The sequence below is a fragment of the Halichoeres trimaculatus genome, unplaced genomic scaffold (assembly GCF_033239565.1).
Source record: "Halichoeres trimaculatus isolate MK-OKI-2021-1 unplaced genomic scaffold, fHalTri1.1 fHalTri1_scaffold_18, whole genome shotgun sequence".
Classification (NCBI taxonomy): domain Eukaryota; kingdom Metazoa; phylum Chordata; class Actinopteri; order Labriformes; family Labridae; genus Halichoeres; species Halichoeres trimaculatus.
In genome coordinates, this window is record NW_027437196.1 from 16637780 (window position 1) to 16662584 (window position 24805).

The 24805-nt window shown below is 38.8% G+C and overlaps 1 protein-coding gene across 2 annotated transcripts; it reads left to right on the forward strand.

Moving 5' to 3' along the window:
* The first annotated feature begins 1190 nt into the window (after positions 1–1190).
* ppp1r16a (protein phosphatase 1, regulatory subunit 16A) lies at positions 1191–24517 on the forward strand. Of its 2 annotated transcripts, none has more exons than XM_074692913.1 (11): positions 1191–1326; positions 15529–16608; positions 18399–18469; positions 19112–19257; positions 19578–19681; positions 21480–21604; positions 21729–21854; positions 21941–22016; positions 22188–22317; positions 22442–22604; positions 22706–24517. In XM_074692913.1, the coding sequence occupies exons 2-11, from the start codon at positions 16359–16361 to the stop codon at positions 23231–23233; spliced, it is 1719 nt and encodes a 572-aa protein (XP_074549014.1). In that variant the 5' UTR covers positions 1191–1326; positions 15529–16358; the 3' UTR covers positions 23234–24517. The 2 variants fall into 2 exon arrangements, with proteins under 2 accessions (XP_074549014.1, XP_074549015.1); XM_074692914.1 differs by lacking the exon at positions 1191–1326 and adding an exon at positions 1424–1472.
* Positions 24518–24805: the final 288 nt, after the last annotated feature.

Here is a 24805-nt window from a genome sequence, read left to right on the forward strand (position 1 = left end):
ACAAACACACACCACAGCACACTAACACACCCTTTAAATTTAAAGCTATAGGGTGCTTTCTTTGTGACACAGTACTTCTACATTGTAACATCTGTGTCGTTTTCGCCTCCTCCTGTGCACTTACTCTAAATACTAGGACTTAGGTCAGTGCCATGCAAGACATGCATATGCATACATTTCTGATGATGTGTTACCTTCTTTAACGTAGCAAGATCTATCTTTTCATCTTAAAATAATTCTCTGCATCTTCTTTAAAGGATTCTATGTGTAACTATTTAACGCTATATACAGAAAGTGGCCCCACATTGACCACACAATTCAAAGAAAGTTTGGAGCTTTTGTGAAGTCTACTTCATGCCAGAATTGACCCAACAACAAAGTCAACTCACAGTTATTTTCCCTCCTTCTGCAAACACTGTCACTTAACTTGTTGAAAACATACCAGCAATAGTCTGGACTAAGGCTACAAGAAAGAACCATCTTTCTTTCACATGTCTAGAACTATTTCCTTTGGTAACAACTTCATACTTAATTTTTGCCTTCCTTTTTTAGAAAATTTTTGAAAACTTTAATACAGAACATACATAAAGTCTGCTAATAAAAAGTCTAAATGGTTTAAGTTTGAATCAAATGGTTGTAATGATTTTACATTTTTTAGTTCTGTGTTCTTTCATGTTTCATTTTTGTCATAAAAAGTAAAAGATAATAAACAAATAAAAAATATGGTTGGTAATCGTAGATATAATTTTTTAAAGACAAAATGAGATAGCTACAGTTTCATAATTATAAGCTACTTAGTCATTATTTTGAGATACTGAGCTACAATAATGTAATACAAAGTTACGATTATGACATACTAATTATTAATAATGATACATTAAATCATAATTATGAATTAGCGTTTTTCCATTTTTTCCCATGTCTTTACACGTGTTTTGCATCAGATTATGTCTTACCAACTTTCGATTTTTCCATGTATTTTACATTTTCTTCTTTATTAAAAATGTTCTACTTTTACAAATTCTTACCCTGGATTAAAATTAATGTCCTAACGCGAGTGACCTTTAAATTCTGGTTTTAGACAGAAATTAGGTTTTCTTACCTAAAAATGAGAGGATTTGGGTCACTCAAGTTAGTTGAAGTATGCGGACTTTGGCGCCCTCTGTCGGCCCTTGTCCCGTGGAAGGAGAGGGCGCAGCTCCGGTTGTTATGGTGAAGCATTTCCCCAGAGGGCTGGCCGGAGCAGCAGGAGCGGGGGACAGCAGCTGATTCAGTTTCACTGCCACAGAGCTGCATGAGAGCCACCGATGACCGACACCTCAACAGGTGAGATACTTTCTCAAATTTTCTATCACCTCTTATGCAAAGCGCACACTCTGCTTCGCTTAACTCCCTGTGAGTTCAACTAAGTTGTCGTTCAGCACCGACCATTTAATTCACTGAGCTCGGGCTGGCTGCCGTGTAGCGGAGAGGTAAGCTAACCTGAGGCTAAGGTAATGTTAGCATGACAAAATATCAATGAGAGTAGAATTGAAAGCTTCTTTCGTGGTCTTAAAATTGGTTTTAACGAGTAAGAATCGCCCTCATGGGATAAACAAGCCGGTATTAACTCTATCTTTAACCCGGTGAATGGAGCCAGGTAGCTTAAATGAGCTACTGTGTTACCTGTCAGACTAGCCACCTGTTGAGCCTGTCTGCGGACCGCTACGTCTGTTAGCTAATCTGCTGCTCATAGTTAATCCTGCGCTGTGTTGGACAACAGAAAAGTAAAGTATCCGTTGTAACTACCGTTTCTAAGCTTATTTACTGTGACCAAAATTTCAAAGTGGTAGTTACAGAGTGGTTATCGATCGATTTCGCCATGTGATTTGAACGATTGGATTACATTGAAGAGGTCAGCTGAGACAGTCAACCAAGGACAATACTATTACTATCAGTGATATAAAGGATTCTTTAGGTCTACTCAGTTATATAACTCTTTTACATCAAACTGAAGCTTATGGTCCAGGTACATACAGCTGCATTTTTCACTAAATACCAGTTATGTTGGTGAACTATACATTTTAAGGTGGTTAGACAGAATAATATGAGCAGGGACATGCATAATACGACTTTTACTATCACAGATTGACAGATTGCAGATCATGGCGCTCTACTAACCTTTGGTATATCGTGTAAAGCTGACACAAGCAGCGTATTTGTTTATTCAAATAGTCAAATGACAGGGGACTAATCTGAAGCAATTTGTCAACTGATTTATGATTTATCTTACAATGATTTCAATCTCTCCAGATCCAGCTTTGAACCCAGCGATTCAAAGTTCTGCTTTTCCATATTTGCTTTACAGAAGAAATTTATTAACTGCTTACTCCATAATGAAAACAGGCAAATATGTGCAGCCATTATCTTCTGTGGTTTTAAGTAACTGCCAGCATGTTTCCCTGGTTTTGTTAGTCTTAATGTTTGTCTACACTTTGATTACTTTTAATAACACCACAAACTTTAAACTTCTGCTCAGTGTTGCCATATGTGGTCAAAGTACTACTTTAACAGGGTGTCCGCGGGGTCTTAAAAAGTATTAAAAGTTGATAAATCAATTTTGAGAAAATTAAGGGCCTTAAAAAGTATTAAAAAGTCTTAATTGTGGTTTTATGAGGTATTAAGTTTCATAGGTATTCATGCTTTGACCCAAAAAATATCCATGAATATTTATTTTCCTCCTTGCAACTGTCCCCTGATTGGGACGTTAAACATTCAGCCGATTAAGTTCTAAAATAGAATAGAATAGAAAAGAATAGAGCTACTTTATTGATTCCAAACTGGAAAAAATGTTGTGTTAACAGCAGAAATCGATGGAGTCAGTAGAAAAATTCAAAAATAAAAAAGAATGAAATAAAAAAAATACATAAAGACTCTAGTTACATTAAAATACAACAATAAGGATTGTGAGCACCAGCTATAGATTAACATCATTTCTAATTTCATAAAGAGAAATTAAATACAACATCAAAGCAAATCACACTATCTCCGGCACATGTCCTAAATTTTAAAAATGATTAAATAATTTCTCATTTTCTTCAGCAAGTTGGCCTTGAATAACTGCTGTTTCTTGTTGTGGGAGTGTCGATAAACCTGCCTTTAGTTTCATTTGTTCTTTCAAGCTTTATTCCTCCTCAGCTTACATCATTTCTGTAAAAATGTAAACTTCAACTGTTAAAAAGTCGATGCCAACAACAACTGAAAGCTGCGATAAAGTCTTAAAACTTTTTCAAATGTTTTTGAAAAAGTCTTAAAAAGGTATTGAAATCAACCTCAGGATTTTAGCATATACCCTGTTTAAGGCATTTCCTGAGTGTATGCTCAAATATTTGCAGGTTTCCTAATACAGACTCAGATTATCTGGTAGATATGTAATGTGACGGAGCAAACATAGTCAAAGATGAAGCAGGAAACCATAAAAAAAGGTGAGATTAGATCTCTATATTTGACTCATACTTTTAGACCGTCACCCTCATGGTCTTGTGTGGAGGCAGATTGACTGAGTTTAGATACAGGAAGTGCACGTTTCACAAAACCAGAGATTATCCCAACCAAACATGCTTTATAAGGAGCTGTGGGCGAGAAACCGTAAACAAATGTGGATCTTGAATTACTCATCACTAAAATATTGTTGCCATCATGTTATAAAGTTGTGATAAGGCAAATCCAATGAAGAACTCAATATTTCATTAAAGGTCAAACTGTATTTCGAAAGGTTCTGCATTCCTGCTTTTAGAAACTCCCCCATGTTTTTCTCTGTCTCGTTCTTCCCTCGCTGCTTTTAAATGTACAATTGGACGTCATATTTATAACCTAAACCATCAGCGTGGCTTAAAGATTCTTTATTTCTCTGCCAAATGCGACCCTGCTTCCTGCATCAGAGCAGTCAGAAAGGTTGACGTATGCTGTCCCCTCCCCATCCTTCCTCCTCCTCCTCATATTCTCCTCTATCTCCTTCACATTCTTTCCTCCACATCCTCTTGCCCTCTCATTTCATATCCTGTCATCCAGAAAAAAAAACAGCAGCACCCAGTCTGTTTGTCGCTGAAATCTCCAATTCTGTTTGCAAACTGTTTCCAAATCTGCCCTCTTCGTACACACGCTACTCTGTTTATTCCTCTTAGCCTACTCTGCTCTGGGCATTACTGAAATTGCTGAGTGATTATACGCAGCAGCTCAAACCATTACACATGACAGGACTTAATGTGACCGCCTTTTCTCAACTAGATCCCCTCCTGCTTTCTTTTGCAGAGGTCTTTGTTCTTTCTTCCTCAAGGTTTCATCTTCTAATGTCTGTCATTCCCTTTGTGGAATAAATTCAAGTTGCACAGGAACAGAAATAAACAGCGTGTCTCAGTATTACACAGGCAGTTTAGGCCAGTTGGCACAGACTCAGATAGCAAGCAGGATCATTCCTGAACCATCAACCTGCATTGACTCAGCATTGTTTGATTCAATGAGCAGCACACAGCAGCAGAATCATGTCATGAATGAAGCACAAAATGCTACTTTGTCTTTTATTTTCTCTGGCAGAGCTCGATTTAAGGCTGAGCAGGAGTTTGAACCGATGTATTGTTGTCAGTTTAGTCACAAGCTCGCACACACAGGTACCACCCACCTCAGTGAACGTGTGAGCCACAGTTTGTGTGCATTTATTCATAGAGCTCTATTCATTTCAGCTGTTGAATGAAAGTTTGTGTTCCCCTGCATGTGGACAGCCCTTCCTGTGAGGTCATTAGGTGGAAAAAGTCAGACGTCTCCAAATGTCAGGTTGATGCAGGGACGTTTTCTTCACACAGAATGTGAAATCATGTTCCTCACAGGCAAGGTTATAATAGTTAACTAAAACCAAACTAAAAAGAAAAACTAAAATTTAAAATACATTGCAGTTAACTCAAACTAATAAAAACTAGAAAAGAAAACAAAAACGATAAGTAAACTAAAACTGTCTTGTGTTCACAAAACTAACTGAAACTAACTGAAATTAAAGACAAAATGTCCTTAGTTATAGTTTTTGACAATATTAATAGCCTTTAGGATTCAAATTAATCCGATGCATTTTCCCAACCAATTTTACGACAGTTTTCAGCAGTTGTCAGTGCCGTACAGCACCATCAAAGCGACATACTGGGACAGGCTTGTTTACTGCACTGACAGGCTGTGCGCTGTGCTGTGACCAAATGTAGTGGAGCAATGAATTAGAGCAGGGGTCTGCAACTTTTACTTTCAAAAGAGCCATTTTGCCTCAGCTAACCTGGATGAAAGTCATTTGGGAGCCGCAAAATCTACTTTATCTTCAAATTAAGACAAAAAAAGTGTATAATCAGGTGAGTAAATGTCTAAACGAGAAGTTGTAGTGTTTATGAATTTGTACATATGATTTCTTAGTTTTTTATTTTAATTCATTTATTATTTTATTTATTTTTTAATAAATTTGCAAATTTAAGAAATAAAAGGAATTTGTAGTGTCATAGATTTTATAAATTTAGCAAAATTTGGAAATTGAAAAAAAGATTTTAAAAAGTTGCAAAATAAGAAATGAACTAATAAAATGTGCAAAATTTCAAAGAAATTGATGAAGTGTCATAAATTTGCAAAAAAAAAAAAAAAAAAAAAAACCTAAATAATGCAATTTCAAAATTTTGCTTGATTTCCAAAGATTATAAAAACTTTCTAAAATTGCAAAAAAAAAAGAGGTATTTATATTAAATAAAAATTTCAAAATCTTAAAAAAAATTTGGAATTCTTTTTCATAATTTGCAAAAATGTCAAAAAAATTTTTTTTTTAAAATCAAAAATGAAAAAAAAACTACAAAAAAATCACAAAAAAATGAAGTTTTGATTCAAGAGGTGATGCATTTTTATTCCAAATTTTATATAATGATTTTACTTAGTGTCTGTGTTGTTATCATTAAAATATTAAAAGCCCTCTATTTTAATAAAAAAAATTAATTGTTTAATTTCATGTGAGTCTGACTTTAATTGTCTTGGAATTAACATTTTTTAATATAATTTATGTTATATTTTTTACACTAAGTTTATATTGTTTTCATGCGTTTAAGGCAGCAGCCAGCAGTTCAGTATCAGCATTGACTGAGCAGTGAGCACTATGTTGGACTTGTAAATAAACAGTATGACAAAATATTTACTCTGACCTTTTTGAATCCTGCACCTGGTTAATAAGGTATGAAAAACTAAAACTAAACTGAAACTAAACTAAAACTAAACCTTGTTGCAAAAATCAAAACTAAATAAAAACTAGAATGCCCGCTCTAAAACTAATTAAAACTAAACTGTAATGAAGAACAAAATGTCAAAACCAACTGAAACTAAACTATAATGACAAATCCAAAACTATTATAACCTTGCTCACAGGCTGTTTGTGCCGCACTGACATGCTCACTTCGTCTGTTCCCGTCTGTCTGACTGACTGACTCAGAGAATCACAAGGTTTAGTGCCACCAACAAATTCCCCATTTGTGCCTGAGCTTATAAGACTCAGAATAACCAGCTAACACTGGGAGAGGTGGACAACACACACGCTGGTAGCCTGCTGCAGTGAGGAACATGAGGGACTAACACAGTCAGGTGAGGCTAAGGAGAAATTCATGGATATGACGCTGTGTTTTATTCCTTTGCTGCTGATTTACTTGATCTAAAATGTAGTAGCTTCTTGGTTTAGATATTGCTCATTGTGTTCTGTTTGTGATGCTTTTGTAAGTTGAAAAGATGTTGGGTGGCTCAGCTTTAAAATCTAAAGGTTAAAAATCTTACTTCCTTACTAATAAATGAAATGTGCCAAGATGTAAGATACTTTCTTAGAAGCTGTGCACAATCAGAGAAAGTTATGCAAAGACCTGAGGTAGCGTATTCAAAGTGTCAGTAGCCCCTCATGCTGACATTTCTGGGTTACTTAGATTATTGTAATACCTTTCTCAGATGAAGGTCTACGACTGGGCTGTTATCAGAAGTATTTGTAGAAAAAAATGAAAGCTTATCTAATGAAGGTCTTGAAGCAAGCATCAGGCAATGTTCAGGAGTTTCATTGTTTTTTATCATCTCTCCTCTTATGGAGAAGTGTCTCCTAAAGTGGACTTGCAAAGCCTTTTCTTCACTTTTGTCCTCAGAAATACTGACAAAGATGTTACAGAAGGGGGAGTGGGTTATAGGGGACGCAGTGCAAAACATAACTGTGTGTGTGCATGTGTGTATGTGTATATAAGCCACCACACGCTTTTACACCAGTATTATTTGTGTACTTAGATTATTACGAAAAGATGATGACATCAGAGTTGTTGCTTTTTTAGGACTTAAAGCATGAAAAAGGCTTTTTCCCATCCTAAGGATGTGTGTGATGTAGGGGTGGGAATTGATAAGATTTTATCAATACCAATTAGGGTTGCAGCTATCGAATATTTTGGTATTCAAGTATTCTACTGAAAATCCCATCGATTAATCGAGTAATCGGATAAAATACGTTTTTGTTTAGTTAAAGAGCAGCTAATTATCAAATGATTTTTTTTGTCTTTAAGAAATATAATTTTCTGATACAGCATGTCAATAAGAGCACTTGCTTTGGTAGCTCCAAAATTTGTAAACACACTTTGACACATTTTTTGTGCCTTGTACATCTCATCAAATGTTGCGGACCCAAATGGCACCCGTTTCGTAGAATGACCCATTAGTCTCCAAACGCCAGAAAAGAAGCTAGATTTGTTGCTAGTTGCTATTTTGTATAAGAGGTAGCTTGAGGGGTCTGAAAACTCTCTTAATATGGCCTCAGCTCTATTTGAAATACCACTCTTTGATCTTTTTAAAAATTAAACGATTCCTCAAGGTGGAGAAAATTACTCGAGTAATTTTTGTGATCGAGTACCTCGAATCATTCGAGGAATCGTTTCAGCTCTAATACCAATGCTGTTAGAGATCCTGCTAATCCATCTTTAACGACTCTCTTATGCATTCCAGCAGATTTTGCATGTGGGCAAATGGTCTGATTTTCAGTGGCAACAATGCCAAACCAACATCCCAGTATAGAGAACTACCTCTGCAAGTTGCTGGTGTTTCCACTCACTTTAGGTTGTGCAGTAGCTGTCATTAAAATGACGCCACAATTCTGACGCTTCTGAACTGTGTCATTTGAATGGAATTGACAAGGGAATTGATTAGCAAAAAGACTAATGATATCGATTCTTTGATGGAACTGTTAACGATTCTCAACTGGAATTGGTTTTCGATTCCCATCCCTAGTGTGATGTTTATTTTGGTGTTAAACCAGTTCTTATATTTTATCAAATTAGACTGAAATGTAAGTATTGGGGGAACTAACATGCAGCCATCTCACATAGACAAGAGCCATAACTCTGATTAGGACTGTTATCTCTATTATTGACAGACAGATGATTCAGAAAATGGAGATAAAGCTTTATTATGTTGTCTGGTTAATTGGCCGGGAGTAATGCATAAACAGAGCCTGCTGCTGCTACTAGCTCTGCTAATGTTTGCCACTCTCAGCAAATCAGGTGACACTGTTTACTTATAGACACAGTCTTTTTTCTGTTTAAATGACATTCAGTTTAGTCACTGCAGAACATCCATCGTTTTTCCACTTTTCATACTTTGAATCATGTCCCTCTCAGTTCCCAAATAAAGGGTACAGATAGCTAGCTCCTTCTGACTGCATCAGATGTCACTGAAAGCATTGATTAGGCTGGGCAAAAAGGCCTGGAAATGGAACCTTAGTACACAGTTCACATTTTTTCCCTGTCTTTGACAAAAGATGTTTAAAAAAAAATACAAATTAAAAAGCTACAAATGTCAAAGAAAAGACTCAAGAACAGTTTGAAATTTGTTTTTAAAGCCACATTTGTTGACTTTTCTTCTTTTTTGGTGGGTGAGTTTTGACTCTGAGCGGTAATGTATTGCTTAACTACTATTCCTGCATCAAGCATGAACAAGGCCTGTGACGATAGCTCCATTGAAAACTTACCTATGTAACTTTGTACGTAGGGAGAACACAAATGAGGCCGAAAGGGAAGGATTTTTGTCTTAGCTAGGCCTGTCACAATAACAAATTTTGCTAGATGATAATTTTCCAAAATATTGTTGCCGATAAACAATATTATTATTATTGTCAATATTATTTTGTTTTTTTCCATTTTTTTTCTATTCCATTGTCCATTTTTTATTGATGTAATTATGATAAATGGGATAATAAAGTGAGTACACCATATCAAAAGCAAGAAACTTTAATTTCTTAAGAGTATTTAACTGTAATTAAAAGGTCAGGATCTTTTAAATGAAATAAATTAAACAAAAAATATAATAAATTTAACAAACAAGAAAGAGAAAAAAAATACAATGAAAATGAAATGGACTCTCTTTTAGAAAAAAATACATGTCAATGAAAATAATTAATACTAATCAAAAACAATAAAACATAGACCCTGTCTCTAAAGAAAAAAACAAAACTCAAAAAAAAAAAAAACAATAAAACTCTAGCCTAAATAAAAGGGAGTTTATACAGTTACTGAATTGATTGTAACACGTAGTTTTTCCCAGTCAATCCGTACTGTCTGTCAAACATTTTTAACATTTTTGGCTTTCAACCGTATTGAGGGGCTGCATTTCTTTGGCAATGTAGCTGTCTTTGAGCGCCCACCATTTGGCGCTTTTATTTCTATTTACTTTGCCGACCAAAAGCCTCAGTAAGAGCGGATTGTCAAAGAACAAGGCTCCGCTGCACCTCCCCTTCTTCTTCTTCGTCGCCACTATTTTCAAACAAATGCGACACATCAGCTTGTTGGTGTTCATGAGCTCACACTTTGTTCATTCTGATAAAAAACAAAATATTCCCACACTGGGACTGTGGCAGACGGCTTAAGAACTGTATCTTTCGTGCCATCACTCTTATTAGCGTGTGTTTCCTCCTCACCCCTTAGGACGCTCGCTTCAGCTCTCTCCGTGTGTACGCGCGAGCAGCCCCATCTTCACCCCAAAGATCGCATTTTTGACAGATGCTCACTCCGCTATAAATCTGCTAAATCCGCTATAGAACCTATGCACCCCGATGTTAGGAAAGATAGATGTAGTGAGCCATCTTCTCATTCAGCCTCTTTGGTGGAAAGAGAGGAGGAAAACAAACATGCATGCACGTGTCAGTTTATCGAGGCTGGCAAACTTACTGAGGATGTTTTTATTTATCGTTCGGTTAATCGATTTATTGATTATCGTGACAGGCCTAGTCTTAGCATATGTTTTTAAAATCAATCAGAATAACTTTTCAAAACATTGCAAGAATTTTAAAGTCTTTGGATGTATGGATTGCAAATGCTAACGCTGTGATGATGATGATGAAAGTGTGATTTGTTGTGCTGCTTTAGTCCTCAGCGGTGAGTGTGAGTGTGAGCGCGCTGTAGTAGGCTGATTAGAGTCCGACTGCACGCTGAGACCAACTGAGCTGCTAGACCGTCACACACAAGACAGCCAACTCATGCTGAGAAGACCTTTGACCTCTTATTCTTTTTCTGCCTCACCCTTTGACTGTTTCGTAAAGTCCAAATCATGGCACAGCTACAGGACATGAAAAGAGGAAACCTGCAGACACGCTGGGCTGAAAAGTTATCAAGAGAGAAAACCAAAAAGACAAATAATGTTTCATCACATGCATTCTCTTTATATCTTCTTGGATTTCTGACATGTATGGACTTATTAATGCACAAAATAAGAATAGAAAGTCATCCCGTTATCATTTAACCTTTTCTGTTCATGACTTCAGTTCCAAATAAATCTGGACCTCTGTTTCAGGCATGTCAACAAAAAACATGTGTGTTAAAAGAGCCGCTTTAATCCCAGTTATTGATCACAGATCCATTTGTTGGTGGGGCGTGATGCGTCGGCTGCCCGGGCACAGTCCAGACTGAAGCGTAAACATCGTACTGTCTGAGCCGCTATTCTCTGGATACCCCGCACTGATTGGCTTAGACTCAGATTTGAGTTGTCAGTCTCACTTTGCTGAGACAGCTAATCAGAAAAACACCGACCTTTGCCCTGACTGTGTGTGTGTGTGTGTGTGTGTGTGTGTGTGTGTGTGTGTGTGTGTGTGTGTGTGTGTGTGTGTGTGTGTGTGTGTGTGTGTGTGTGTGTGTGTTGTGGTCAGTGTACATGGCTGCACATGCGTGTGTGTGCATGTTCATGTATTATGAGTGGGACAATGAGTGGATCCTTGTAAGCGTGACTTCACTTGTGTAATCCAAGCGCACAGCCTTTTTATCCCTTTAAATCTCAGGTTATGTAATGTGTAAGCCTAATTACCATCGCTGCTGACCTCAGGAGTGACCCGTCAGATGATTTTTATAGAGACGCATTCTGCAAAGATGATCAACTGTGTGTCGTGAAAGTTAGATAAAGGCATTTTGAAAATTTAATCTTTTTTTTTTGCCAAATTAATCTACACTAAGCTTGTTTTGTTTCTACTGTGGATCATTGAATGTCTGTGTAACATGTCTTGTCCATGTACTTGAAGCTTTTGTATGTGCACAGTGTAAGAGGGCTCAGTCCCATTGTCAGGTTAGCACAGGTAGTGTGTTCCCTGGAGGATAGAGCCATGCTGTAAACCGGTTTTATTGTTATGATCTCATAAGCTGTAATTGGCCCCACACTGAAAGAAGTTGGAGGTAGTAGAAACACATTGGTAAGCTTAGCCCAGAAGCTAATGTAAATAAAGCTCACTGGGCGTATTTTCATTAGTCAAAATTAGCATGGATGTGTTTTGGAATCATAGTGTAAATGTCAAACGATGTCTGATATTGCATGTCAACATATGAAAAAACTACAAATCCAGATCACTCACGCTGCTTCAGTAGAAGGTGATTAAACTGAGCACGCTTAAAATTCCAACCTCTGAAATCCCTCCAATGAAAGTTGAGAGAGTATTCAACACTGCTAGCTGATTTATAAAGCGACTGCTGAATAGGACTTCAGCCCATCTTTGAAATGATCACTGCAGGTGTTTTGTTTGCGGAATTCTTCCCTTTGTTAACGCTTGCACTAAAAGCCGACTTGAACTAAATGTGTTTTTTTATGTCTACTTCAAAATGCCATTTCTTTAATATCAGATCAAATCAAACTCCTCTCTTTGTTTCACATAAAAGCCTGATATAAGCAGCAATGAAACAAGGATCAAATAAAGCCTGATAAGAAAGTATCCTTTGAGAAATGAGGGGTAATTTGCAAGCCGCACAATACCAATGTTTAAGACGTTTGAGATCTTTATTCCACTGATCTTTCAGATTGCATCTGGCATTATCCCTCTAATGCAGCAGTTAAGTTCCTGCAGGGATTTCACCCATTCACCTAATCCTCTCTCCTTTAAAGCCACTTAAAATACCTCAAAAAAATGCTCCAATTTTTACACTCACACCCACCAAAATCAGGTAGGACTTCCTGATTGCCAGGCCTATATTCTTGCTTCAGTTTGTTTTCCTGTTGACCTTTAACATGAGCATGGACCCTGGAAGGCATGTTTTTTCCTGTTGGAGGAAATTGTTTTTCATGAGGCTTACATTTGTCAGTTATGTTGCAATTCTGGTCCACATTCACATGTGAATTGTTGACTAATAATCCTCGACATGGCCTACCAGCCTGTGGGGTAGCGTTAAGTTATTACCTCAATCTGAGGAAATCCTTACATTGTCGCTTGTGACAAAGGGTAAGAGGTCAGGTATGCTAAAAATAGCAAAGGAGACAGAAGTCCAAGGAGAGAGAGGTTATGGGTTTTTAAAGTAGAAGGGCCTACAGGAGGGACATAGAGGGATCTATATACTGTCTCTGTTCCAGTTGATCTCGCGGCATCTCAAACTGTAGTGACTAGACTAGGGCTACATTAAACACTAATTTATCCTGTCATACATTTGTTTTATTAACATGCAAATTGGACAAACAATCAGACACCCAATCAATCCATTTTTTTGTATCACAAATATTGAGACCCACCATGATGAGCGAGCTTTTTGCATCATTTGACGTCAGTTCCAAGGACGAACTTCCTCTTAATGGGCAGAAACCTCAGGCAGGACCAGTTTCTGCCACAGCTGGAAGGCCGTACCCACACAGTCAGCAAAGAAGCAAGAGTCAGAAAACACTCTGTTTTTATTGTCTTCTGACTTATTGTATACATAGGCTTGACCACTCAGGAATCAGGAAAACTTTATTAATCCCAGGGGGAAATTTGGTATAGCCATTGTTGGTAATAAGATGAATAGGGGCATGTAATAAAATAAAATAAAATAAGTATTTGGTGTACAATAAATAAGCCATTAAGTATCAGTATGAAACCAGATAACTATTAACATAAGTAGATAGACAGGGAAGATGAACTATTATGAACAGTTATTGCACTAAGTGAAGGTAGGCTATTAAACAGAATATTGCACTAAATGAGGTGAACAGATATTGCTCTTGATCTACTGAAATTCAGGTAGTAGATTGTATTGGCAGATATTGTGTAAATTATGAACATGAGAGATGGGTACAGATGGACAGGTAGAGACCATAGACTGTATATAGAGTGGACAGCGTGGCTCCGCCATTTATCATTGCACGGTTTTGAAGCCAAAATTCCCCCGTCACAGGCGCAGCCATTGTAGCAGTTTGCTGCCAGAGTCTGCGCAGTAGAGACGATGAGGGATTCTGGAAGAATCTAAGTGAAGCTGGGTAACAAAAATAATATGTATTTTCTTTTCTTTTGAGAGTCTAATCACTTCTTGACTCTACCTCCTGACACAAGAACGGCAGCTGTCAATCATCGTTAAACATTATGTAAAACCTTGTTTTTAACCTTGTATAACTAATGAAAACAAAACTTTTCAGAAGAAAGAGGACTTGAATATAAGACAGCCAAATGATATCTTGAAATCACCACAACAATCGGACGTGAGAAACATTTCTACGATGAGTATTAATTTTTAAAAGTTTGACCATAGCCCAACTGGAATGGCAGGAAAGCCAGATTTTTTAACCTATACTGCAGCTAGCCACCGGGGGGAGCAGTTTTTTGTGGAGACCTCACTTCAAGCCGAGCAAGCGGACGTCCATTTTTTTACAGTGTATGGTAGAGACGGGTGCAGATAATGAGTACCTGTCTGACACCAGTACATCAAATATACAGATTAAACCAGATTTTACCTTCAGCCTCTTTGCTCTCTTGGATTAGATTCATGAATTTGACTTTGATGGATTAGATTGGACTACACTTGATTGGATAAAAATGGAAAAAAAACATGTGAAAAGAAGCAAAATGGTCTCTGCGTACTTTCACCCCATGTCATATCATCTCTGAATAATAAAGATATAAAAAGCCTTGATGAAATTACATTAAGAGAATGAAAACATAATGCGATACTGAAGTGTCGAACTCTTGATGACTTGTTTTAGTTTTTGGAAAGAGAAGGAAGATCCACCCCCTTATTGAATCCCATCCCTTTTCTTACAATGTATTATTTACAATTTATTATTCAGTTCCCTTTTAGATAAAAAAAAATAATAATAACTTGACAGTTATCATCTCTAACGTACCCCAAAAATATACTTTCAATGACCAATTCTCTCTGACTTTCAAGACAAAGATTTATCTCTAAAATGGTCAGACCAATTATACTTCATTACTCACACATCTGTTAACTGTAATCAAAAGCTATGAAGTTATTACTGATCCAATTTAACACTATTTGTTTCATTTTAAATTCACATCCATAGATTGAATCATACCAGATTGGAGACCAGTTTTGAGTCTATAATAGATCTACCCTGAAAACTCCCTCTTGGTGGTAACATATCTGAAGCTGCTTGGAACCTGTCCGGGATAAATATCAAAGAGGAACAAGATAACTACAGCTTTGTTATTATTACTCGCCCCACCTCTGTTTTCTTAGTCAGCTGATTTATGAACCGCTTTAGTCCAACGCCTCCCACCCCGCGCTGTCGCCTGGTGCACGCTGCCTTGGCTCTGTGGCCCAGGACCTCTGTCTTGTCAGTCACTCTCTCTATCTCACTGAGTGCCTCTCGTTGACCTTCCTCTCAGCGCTCACAGGCCTGGCCCTAAATAATAAATGAGTTGCCTGGAAAGAGCGATGCAAGTGTGTGAGCGACGTAACTCACCTGGGAAGCTCACCAAACGTATTAAGAAGGCTCACTGAGGTTAGCAGGGCTACTGCTCGCACTGAACGTGTCATAAAGCTGCTATTAAACCACTTTTACACAACTCTGCCTTCCCTCGTGTGGGTGATAGAAGAGAAAAGTGTGTGTTCGGCTGCAGGGTGTGTCAATCATTAATGAAAAGCGTCCCACAGGCTCAGGTTTCCTTCAGGAGAGGAGTGGGAGAGGAGGGCGTAGGGGCAAGGAGCTCAGGGGTTAAAGATAACAGGATTAGGAGAGCAGTGTGTGTACATTATACTGTTACACAGCACTCACGTTTTCTCTTCCTGTCCACAGCGGCAGACTGAGGAGGACGTCATGAAGGAACGGGACCTTTGAACACAGCTCTGCTCCTCTGAAGACATGCTGAAAGTGCACCAACAACAACAAAAGCTTTGTTTCTGAGAAGTTTCCACTGAACACCAAGAGATGTTTGAACTCCACATCTGTGAGAAAATCAAATAGGCTTGTGTTCCTGTGAAGGCCCTTTTGCAAGTTTTTTAAACGCTCCATTTCTTTGTTGTTCTCTCATCAATCCTCTCACTATGAATTTACCAAGACTTATTCCTCTTTTGGACTTTGGACACACTCAGCAACGCTTAGGATTAGAAATCAGGATGAAACATCTCACCTGGAGAGAAGTTTGAACTTCTCCACTCCTCCCTGAGTTGTTGATATGGACGGGAGGACTGGTAGTTGGCTACAACCCACAGCTCTGATGATAAACATTTGGATATATTTTTCTCTCCTTTTTTCACAGGAACCATAAAATTTATCATCCGGAAGATGGAAAAGAGACATTACAGCTATTTTATATGCTGCTTCTGTCTAAAATCATGTCAGTACCTGCCATCTTACTCTACAACATAATCCATTTTGTCTCATCGTACTCGGACAGTTTTGCGTTTTGCTTTTTTAAAAGAGAGGATATTTTTACAGATAAACTGCAGCATCATTTCTGCTCTCACGGGCCTTAACATAGGCTTGTTTGGCCTAACAGCAGGGCCTTCTCAAGGGCCACAGAGGAGGCATATGAGAAATCTGGACACTTAAACTGTATTCAGTACCCTAAAGAGAAAGAGGAACATAAATACAAAGCTGCAGTGACAGTTCAGAGTGTTGGCGGCATGGCAGCAGAACACGGTGAGCTGCTGGCTGAGATGGCCACCATTGGGCGTCTGAGCGCCACAGAGCGCCTGAAGCACGCCCAGAAGCGTCGCGCTCAGCAGCTGAAGGCGTGGGCACAGATGGAGAAAGATGCGGCCCGAGGGTCAAGGGCTAAAGCAGACAAAAGGAAGAAGGCGCGGACCTCCAGAGTTACTTTCCCACACACTATCACCCTGCTGGATGCTGCTGCACGCTGTGACCTGGAGGAGGGTTAGTAGAAACACACACAGACACCAACTCTCACAGCAAGTAGCCATAGAATATGGATTTTTAAAGCCACACGAGCACAAGTGTTGATGCAAAGTGTATTCTTGGGATTTCACCCAGCGTTCACCACTCACTGATCAAAATTAAATATCATAGAATAGAATAGAAAATACTTTATTTATCCTGAGGGGAAATTCAGGAGGAGTCACAGCAGCAATCAAGAAAACAAAAGCAAGAAAGTGTATAGAAAGTGCAAAAAGGTCCATAAGACTATAGATGATGACAGTGTGTCCATCATTCTCCAGTTCAGCCAGCCTCCACCTCCACAGGGTCCAGGACTGAGCTTCTTCAGCAGTCTGTTCAGTCTCTGCCGCCTGTATCCTGTCTGCTCACAGCAGGTGAAGCTCTTCCAATGTGGCGTTGGTGTCTGATTTTAGCTGTGTTAGCCATGTCTGTGAATAGCATGATGCTACTCTGCCCTCTGGTATTCCCTCTGTTGCTGGGTTAGCACTGCTAGCTTGTCCATCTTATTGGGGATATTTCTTACGTTCCCCATAAAGACATTTGGAAGGACAGGTCCATGTCGTCACTTCTTAGCTCACACCTGAGAACCAGCACGTCACCTTGTAGGAAAACATCAGGCCTTGCACCAGTTAGCATTGACATGCTACATCATCATCATGAAGACAGCTTTACTCTACTCTCAAAGCCAATACTGAAGCTCAGTCCCAATTTTGTGCTCACTCATGGTGTTTAAATGCTTAGTGCTGATTAGGGCAGTGCTTCCCAACACTGATACTGTCCAAAATGAAAAAAAACTGTAAGCTGTAAAAATGCTTGTGGTGCTCTCTCTGATAATGTCAGAAACACTTCGCAAACCAATCTGGCATAATGTATAGACTCTGCAAACTTTTGTTTTAGACACATTTAAAGAACTCTTAAATCTAATTTTGAGTGATTCCTCAGTGTTTCAGTTGGTCATGAAATTTCTGTTCAAATATAGTTGCTTCAAAACTTCCCTTGTGTTGGATCACTGTACAATCACCAGCTGTGAAAAATGCCAAATTACCCACTTTCTGCCAGTGAGACTTACCCAGAATTCATTGCAGGGTGGGCCACATCAAAGAAAAGTTTTTCAGCTCTCAAATATTTACCTCAAAATGTAATTGTATGCAAAGCAAGCAAGCATGGATGGAATGAGAAAAACAGTAAGTACATTTATCTGTAATGGAACAATTAATAAATTAGAAATAAGTCAACACAAGAAACATACCTGAGATGTTCTTTTTTTATATTATTGAACAGCACATTTTGTTTCTATATTCTATGTATGATCCCATAATGCTCAGCCCTGTTACATTTTTAAAAATATGCTATTTAAAACCCTCACACACTCACACACTTACTCACCGCTCAGCTGGGGACATAAAAAGCCACAAGATCACAGCTTTGACTGCTTCATGTGTCAACGTCTTAGTACATAAACTCTTTTTTTCCACCAACTCAATGTCATATACATCCCACAATGATAAGGAAGTAATTTATGGATAACTCATGTATAGTATATCACACACTGACAGCTGTTTGTTATCACTTCTGTTAATGTCAGCCGTATGATGAAGGCTAATTTTAGCAATGGTTATTTTTGTTTAATGTTAGCCTGCTCACACACAATGATTTTCTTTCATCTATTAGAGGCAGATACAGTATGAGCCAATTGTGATTGTGTTTATGGCCAAAGGACTTGGGAGAGTTGTAATGCTTTTCTGTGTGTGTTTTTGTTCATCTTCTAGTGAGGGAGCTGCTCAACGGTGGTGTGAGCCCAGATCTGGTCAATGAGGATGGACTCACAGCCCTGCATCAGGTACACACACACACCTATTAAGTCCTATTGGACCACTTTAGGCACAATTCTTGAACACAAGTGTTTACTGGTTACTCACATACAAGTTCTCAGCCAAGCTCAACTCCACAAAAGCTTTGTCACTCCCTTAGCTTGGTGTCTTTTTGTGCAGCTGTTGAGTGTTTTTACATACCGCAGCTCACTTTGTATGGTCTGTCTTTATTTTGTCTGGACTTTAGTCTATCTAAAGTAAGTTAGCTTGATGATTCGTTCTCCTTGTCTGTAGTTTGAGGTGAGAAAATTTGCTGTTAGTCACATTTCTCTCAAAGTAAGTCAGACAGAAACACACAAATCTTTGCTTTTTCTCATTTCCCTTCCACAAGTTACCTCTAACACGTGTGACTATAAATTCATGTGAGAGGGATTTGTGTGCACAGAGAACTCTTTATAAAATCAGTTGACTCTGCTCTTCCCCTTGGAAAACTTTGTGTTTACACAGCAGAGGGCTGGGCTTTGCATGCAAATGGTGTCTCTTACATAGGCCTGTGTATTGGCTGCAATAAATTACGATGCCTACAGTGTGTGTTCTTTATTTGTAAAGACGTGTTTTGTATCTTCTGTTTATATTCTTTATAAATATTAACATCTGCTCTTCCTTCTCAGTGCTGCATTGATGACTTTGTGGATGTAGTGCAGTGCCTGCTGGATGCTGGTGCCAATGTGAATGCCTGTGACAGTGAGCTGTGGACTCCGTTGCACGCTGCTGCCACCTGTGGACACACTGGGCTAGTGCAGCTCCTGATTCAGGCGTGAGTTTACCCTTGAGTTGTACTCCCCCAGCTTCAGTTATGAATCTTTTTTGGGGGGGGGGCTTGTGTCGAATCCAGGCAAAGTCGATATAATTTCTAGACCAAAAAACACACAGTTGGTAAGACGATGAGCTTTACAAGTTTGATGCAAATATGGCAGCAGCTTTACTTTAGAAACATTTGCAAGTACATGAATATTCTAAAGTGGCTGTGTTTTTCAGGGTGTGTCACTGCATGTGTCACTGTGATCAAATTGTCTTTGCATAGGTGCACATACATTCTTGTGTTTGTTTTGTGTGTGTTTCTATGTGTGCATCTAGTGGGGCTGAACTGCTTGCTGTAAATGCGGATGGCAACATGCCCTATGACCTCTGTGAGGATGAAGCCACCCTGGAGCTGCTGGAGATGGTTATGGCTGAACAGGGTCAGTAAACTGAGTCAGTTTGTGCCTGTTATTTAAAGAAGGCATCAATCCTAAACTATAAATTCAAAAACTAAGTATGTACTCAAGTTCAGAGCGGTCAATAAATTAAGTTTGTTTTTATTTTTAAACAAATTCAAGTGACATTTTTGTCTTTCAAGATTTGTTTCCAGTATGTTACGAAAAAGATGGAGGTATTAACAGGATTTAGTTTCAACAAAGCTATTCAGGGCAAAATATCCACCCACTTATCCTCTCTAAATCCTGGGGGATGAAAATTACAACCTTTGCCTGCTGAACATTGAGCAATCAGTTGATCCATAAGTTTTAGGAAGAATTGAGAAAGAAAGCTTCAGAGTTTTTGCTCCCACAGTCTTTTTGAGGATGAAAACGTCAAAACTCTTATTACAGGAATGTTTTTATATCACTGGTAAAATCTATGAGGTCCTAGTTGTCTGTGCTTAAATGTTTTCTCCAATTGTTTCAATTTTTTTAAAGAGATTTCTTTTTCCCCAAAATATTTATATTAAAAAGAGAATACAATACAACATCTCCATTCACATGTATATGAATTACCTTTCATTTTTTTACGCCTAAAATAAAAAAGAAAAACTCTGTTAAAAATGTTGGAGAAAATACTAAGATTAAATTAAAATTACAGAGTACTCAGTGGTAAACAATAAACAACCCCCTACCTCCACTTAGGTCATCATGACCAACACACATAACTGGTTATTTGTGCAATACAAGAAGTACATAAGCAACAGGTACACACTCAATCAGGTTTGACCTTTAAATAAGTAAAGTAAGAAATACTGGGTTTGCATTTGTGGAAAAATTCATAGTGCATCCTCTCAATGTATATTGAAGTTTTTTAAGTTTAAAAAAAAACATGATGTCTTTGAGCCACTGGGAGATATAAGGATATTTAGCAGACTTCCAACGCAACAATAAAGAACTTCTCACTAGTACGAATGTGAAAACTTAAATGTCCTTTAATGTAGAGTTAAGCGTTTCAGATCACAAACAGAAAAACATGTGGCTAAGGTGACAAGGAGAGCCATAACATTTATCCCATTTGTCTTCTAGTATAGTTTAAATTGTCTGGACTTACAGAAATGCACCCTGTATAAAATCTTAAATTGAATAACTCCAAGACAAGCACAAGAGGTGGCAAATCATGTCCTCTCTATGGCCTGTTCCCAGAACTCCTCCGGTATTTGTATTCCCAGTTCCTCTTCCCATGTATGGCAAAGTTTAGCATTTGAGTGATTGCTAAAAGCTAAAATAATGTCATACAACTTTCAGATGATTCCTCTGTGAAGTGGAGCAGGTGAACGCATGGTTTCACTTTTTTGCTGTTCTGGGGGTAGAGAGGGGAAGTTAGGTATACACTTTGTAACAAAATTGTGAGTCTAAAATTAGCGAAAGAGATGAGTTAAAGGAAGGCCATAGCGAGATGACTGATTGACAAAACTATACAAATGTTTAAACTTTGTAATGCCCTTCTCATACCACACTGAAAATGTTTAGTGATGCTGAAGAAATTTCTGATTATAATGAAGGGATAACAATGTGATCAAAAAGAATCAAATCCTTCTTGAAGATACTGTTGTGAAGGATCCTGTTTCTATATAAACTGTACACATGTCTTTATGTGTCGTCATGTTCTAAATCAGGTGTTGAACAGAAGTAAACAGACCAAGCCAAAAATAAACAAATGACTCTGACCGTCAGGCTGTTAGTGTTTGTGTGCCAACTGGCATCTTACCCTGTGTTTTGTTTGTGTGTCTGTGTTTAGGTATAACTCAGGACCGTATTGATGAATGTCGAGGAGCTAAAGAGGCGACCATGCTGACCGATATTCAGGCTCTGGTTCAGAGCGGAGCAAACTTAAGCGCTCAGGATGATAATGGAGCAACACTAGTAAGAGAGAGCCGTAACAAAACAGCTACATTTGTAATACCAGAGTAAATTTACAGTTTTATATGATGTATTTAACACCTCAAAATTCTTTTAAACAACATTCTTTATTTCTTATATTCTACAGCTTCACATAGCATCAGCTAACGGCTACGTGTCAGTGGCGGAGCTGTTGCTTGAGCACAGGGCTCAGGTTGAGGTGAAGGACTCCGATGGCTGGACGCCACTGCACGCTGCCGCCTGCTGGGGTCAAGTATGTGCTGCATCCATACTGAACACGAGATCATTCCACCTTTCTCTATCAAATCATCACTAGCATTGTTTGTATTTGGTTCATAGATCCAAATGGTCGAACTGTTGGTGGCACATGGAGCCAGCCTGAACACTAAGTCTGTCCTGGAGGAGACGCCTCTGGGTAAGACAAGGAAGCCATGTTGAATTTGTACAGTTGATCAAGAAAAGAGTGAATTTAATGTTTTAATGATGATGATGATGTAATTCCAATGTCCTGCATCAACAGTTAGAACAAAAACCTCACAGTTCCTCCGGGAATCTGGAATTCAACAACTGTTTTTGACCTTTTTAGATGTGTGTGTGGATGAGGAGGTCAGAGCCAAACTGCTGGACCTAAAGCACAAACACGATGCCATCATGAAGAGCCAGGACCGGCAGAAGGGCACACTGCAACGACGAGCCTCAAGTGCAGGCAGCAGAGGGTGAGAGTGGATGTTAGTGCAGGACAGAGAGCTCAAAGGACCCAGAGGGTGAAAATTACACAACAATACAACGCTGGAGCAGTTTAGTGCTTTACTCAGCTTTCTCTCTTGTTTGTCTTTACAGTAAGGTAGTGCGTCGTGTCAGTGTGAATGAGCGCTCCAGTCTGTACCGGCGGGAGCATCACAAAGAGGCCATGGTGTGGCAGGAGCGTGGGCGGCAGCCAGAACCACAGGACGACGATGAGGACAGACAAACGGATAATGAGCTGCACCAGCATGCCACAATGGTGAGGGAGAACAGAGCTACGGATGTTTTTAAGGAAAATGTGCCTCTGATTTAAACATTTTCAAAGAGCTGAAGATGATCATGGTACCTTTTGGTCCTCAGGTTGCAGGAAGTGATGCCACGTCACGTTTGGAAGAACTGGAGGCTGCAGACAGGACAATAGTGTCCAGTCTTGGTAATGGAGGGACATCTGTTTCTCTGGCCTCTTCTGTACCAGGAGAGCTGTGGGTTGGTAAGGGTCTCATGGACCGCAGCGCCTCCTACCAGCTCAGCCCCGCACCTGGAGCTATGCAGGGGTCTGCAGACGGCGAGGGAGACAATATGACTCGGGAGAAATCCCACCACACCCTGGCTGACCTGAAGCGCCAGCGGGCAGCTGCCAAGCTCAACAAGTACCCCGCACCTGCACCACCCCTGCCCCCCACCGCAGAGGAGCGTCCTTCTAGCACAGATGAGGCGACAACCCCGCAGGTTCTGACAGAGCTTCAAATGGCCCCCATTCCAGTGGAGGAGGTCTCCCCGAGCCAGGTGTACTTCACCCAAGCCAGTGGAGATCCTCCTCTGCTGAAACTCAGAGCACCAGAGGAGGAACAGCAGAACAATAAGGAGCCATGCTGCGGACTCATGTAGACAGACCGACACACACACACACACAAACACAAACACACACACACACACTGCCTTCCAGAGAAGAGGGCGAGATACACTCCAAAGTGGCAAAACACTTATAAAAAACAGATATGCTTGATTGATACAGACTTAATGTCAAGGCCACATGCCAATGCCTGATCTGAAGCAGATTTCAGTGGAGTGAAGAACAACGTTAGTGTTTATTTAACTTCAACCTTTAATCAGTCAATATTTCACACTGAAGGTCCTTGGATTTCTCTCTCTTATTTCCAGATTTATGATTCCATGGATTCACTGGGGGTCCCAGAGTTCAGATCACAGACCAAAATTCATCTTTTCACTGATCATCACTTTACCCGTCTCTTTATACAGCGCTCACAAACAGTTACATTTCACTAAGAAAGCTCTGAATAATGTTGAGTTTAAATTTTATTTAAACTTTATTGAGATTAAACTGCAGTAAAAAAGCTGTCATATGTATGAAGCTAAATTGATGATACATGAGCATTGATTTCATACATTCACACATTGATTATTAGGAGGTGTTTTTCATGGTTGGGAAATTGCTTAATACACAATAGTTCCAGTTTACATTTTAGCTACTCTGAATTTACAGACACACAGCCGTGTAAACAAAGAATGTGTCCTTGTTTTTCTGTTTTTCTTGAAGTAAAATGTAATGTTTTCTTTTATTTTCAATGCACAAATCTTTATTTGTAAGGGTGCAATTTGTAAATTAAGTGTTTGTCTATAAACAATGTGATCTATATTTAAATCAGTGGATAATCACTCAGCTTATCTTCTATCCCAGATTTCTATTTTTCTGTCAGTATTTCTATTTTTCTACCCCAAAACTGAATCATGATATTTATTCTATCTAATACAGAGAAGGACTAAAAGTAACATTTTGTAACAGTTACAGCCTAAACATGGTATTTATCTGAGAGACTATGATTTTTTTTTTTTATCAAGCTATCAAAACTTTTCATATAATTGTGTGTTATACAAATTTGTGCCTTCTATGGGTGACAGATTTCGTATCTCTCTGCAATGCTTGCACCTATAGGTTAATTTGGTGGGGAGTGGGGTAAAATAATGTAAATAACAGACACAGACTCAAACTTGATGCGCTGTCAGTGCACTCCAATTTCAGTCATACATTTCAGATTTGTTAGCGATTTTTACTGAGCCCTGTTTAGAAAAAGAAAATATAAAAATATCTTTTCAAAAACTGTTTTTTGGTTTTTGTTCTGGATGCATGTGGTCTCTGAACATGACTCAAGTTTAGGGTTACAGAGTTTTAGTTTGTGTACAGTCTCCATCTTGTGGTAAAAATGCAAACTTGCACATTTTACACGTGTGCACTCTGACGTCATGTGGCCACTTACTTCCCAGCTGTCACTGCCTGATCTGTTCCACCTGCCAAGGCGGCACATGACACACATTGTAAACACTCCAGTACACTTCAGTTATAAAACGATGACAGTTATATAAAAGTAATTGAAATTTTGTTTCAGGTTAGTACTCCATTCAATTGGAAGTAACAGCCGCAACTTTGAAAACATGTCAGTA

Coding starts and splice junctions, on each gene's coding strand:
- ppp1r16a (XM_074692913.1), top strand. CDS start 16,359: ATGGCAGCAGAACACGGTGAGCTGCTGGCTGAGATGGCCACCATTGGG. Junction 18,470..19,111: donor GACTCACAGCCCTGCATCAG/GTACACACACAC, acceptor CTTCCTTCTCAG/TGCTGCATTGATGACTTTGT. Junction 19,682..21,479: donor GATGGTTATGGCTGAACAGG/GTCAGTAAACTG, acceptor GTCTGTGTTTAG/GTATAACTCAGGACCGTATT.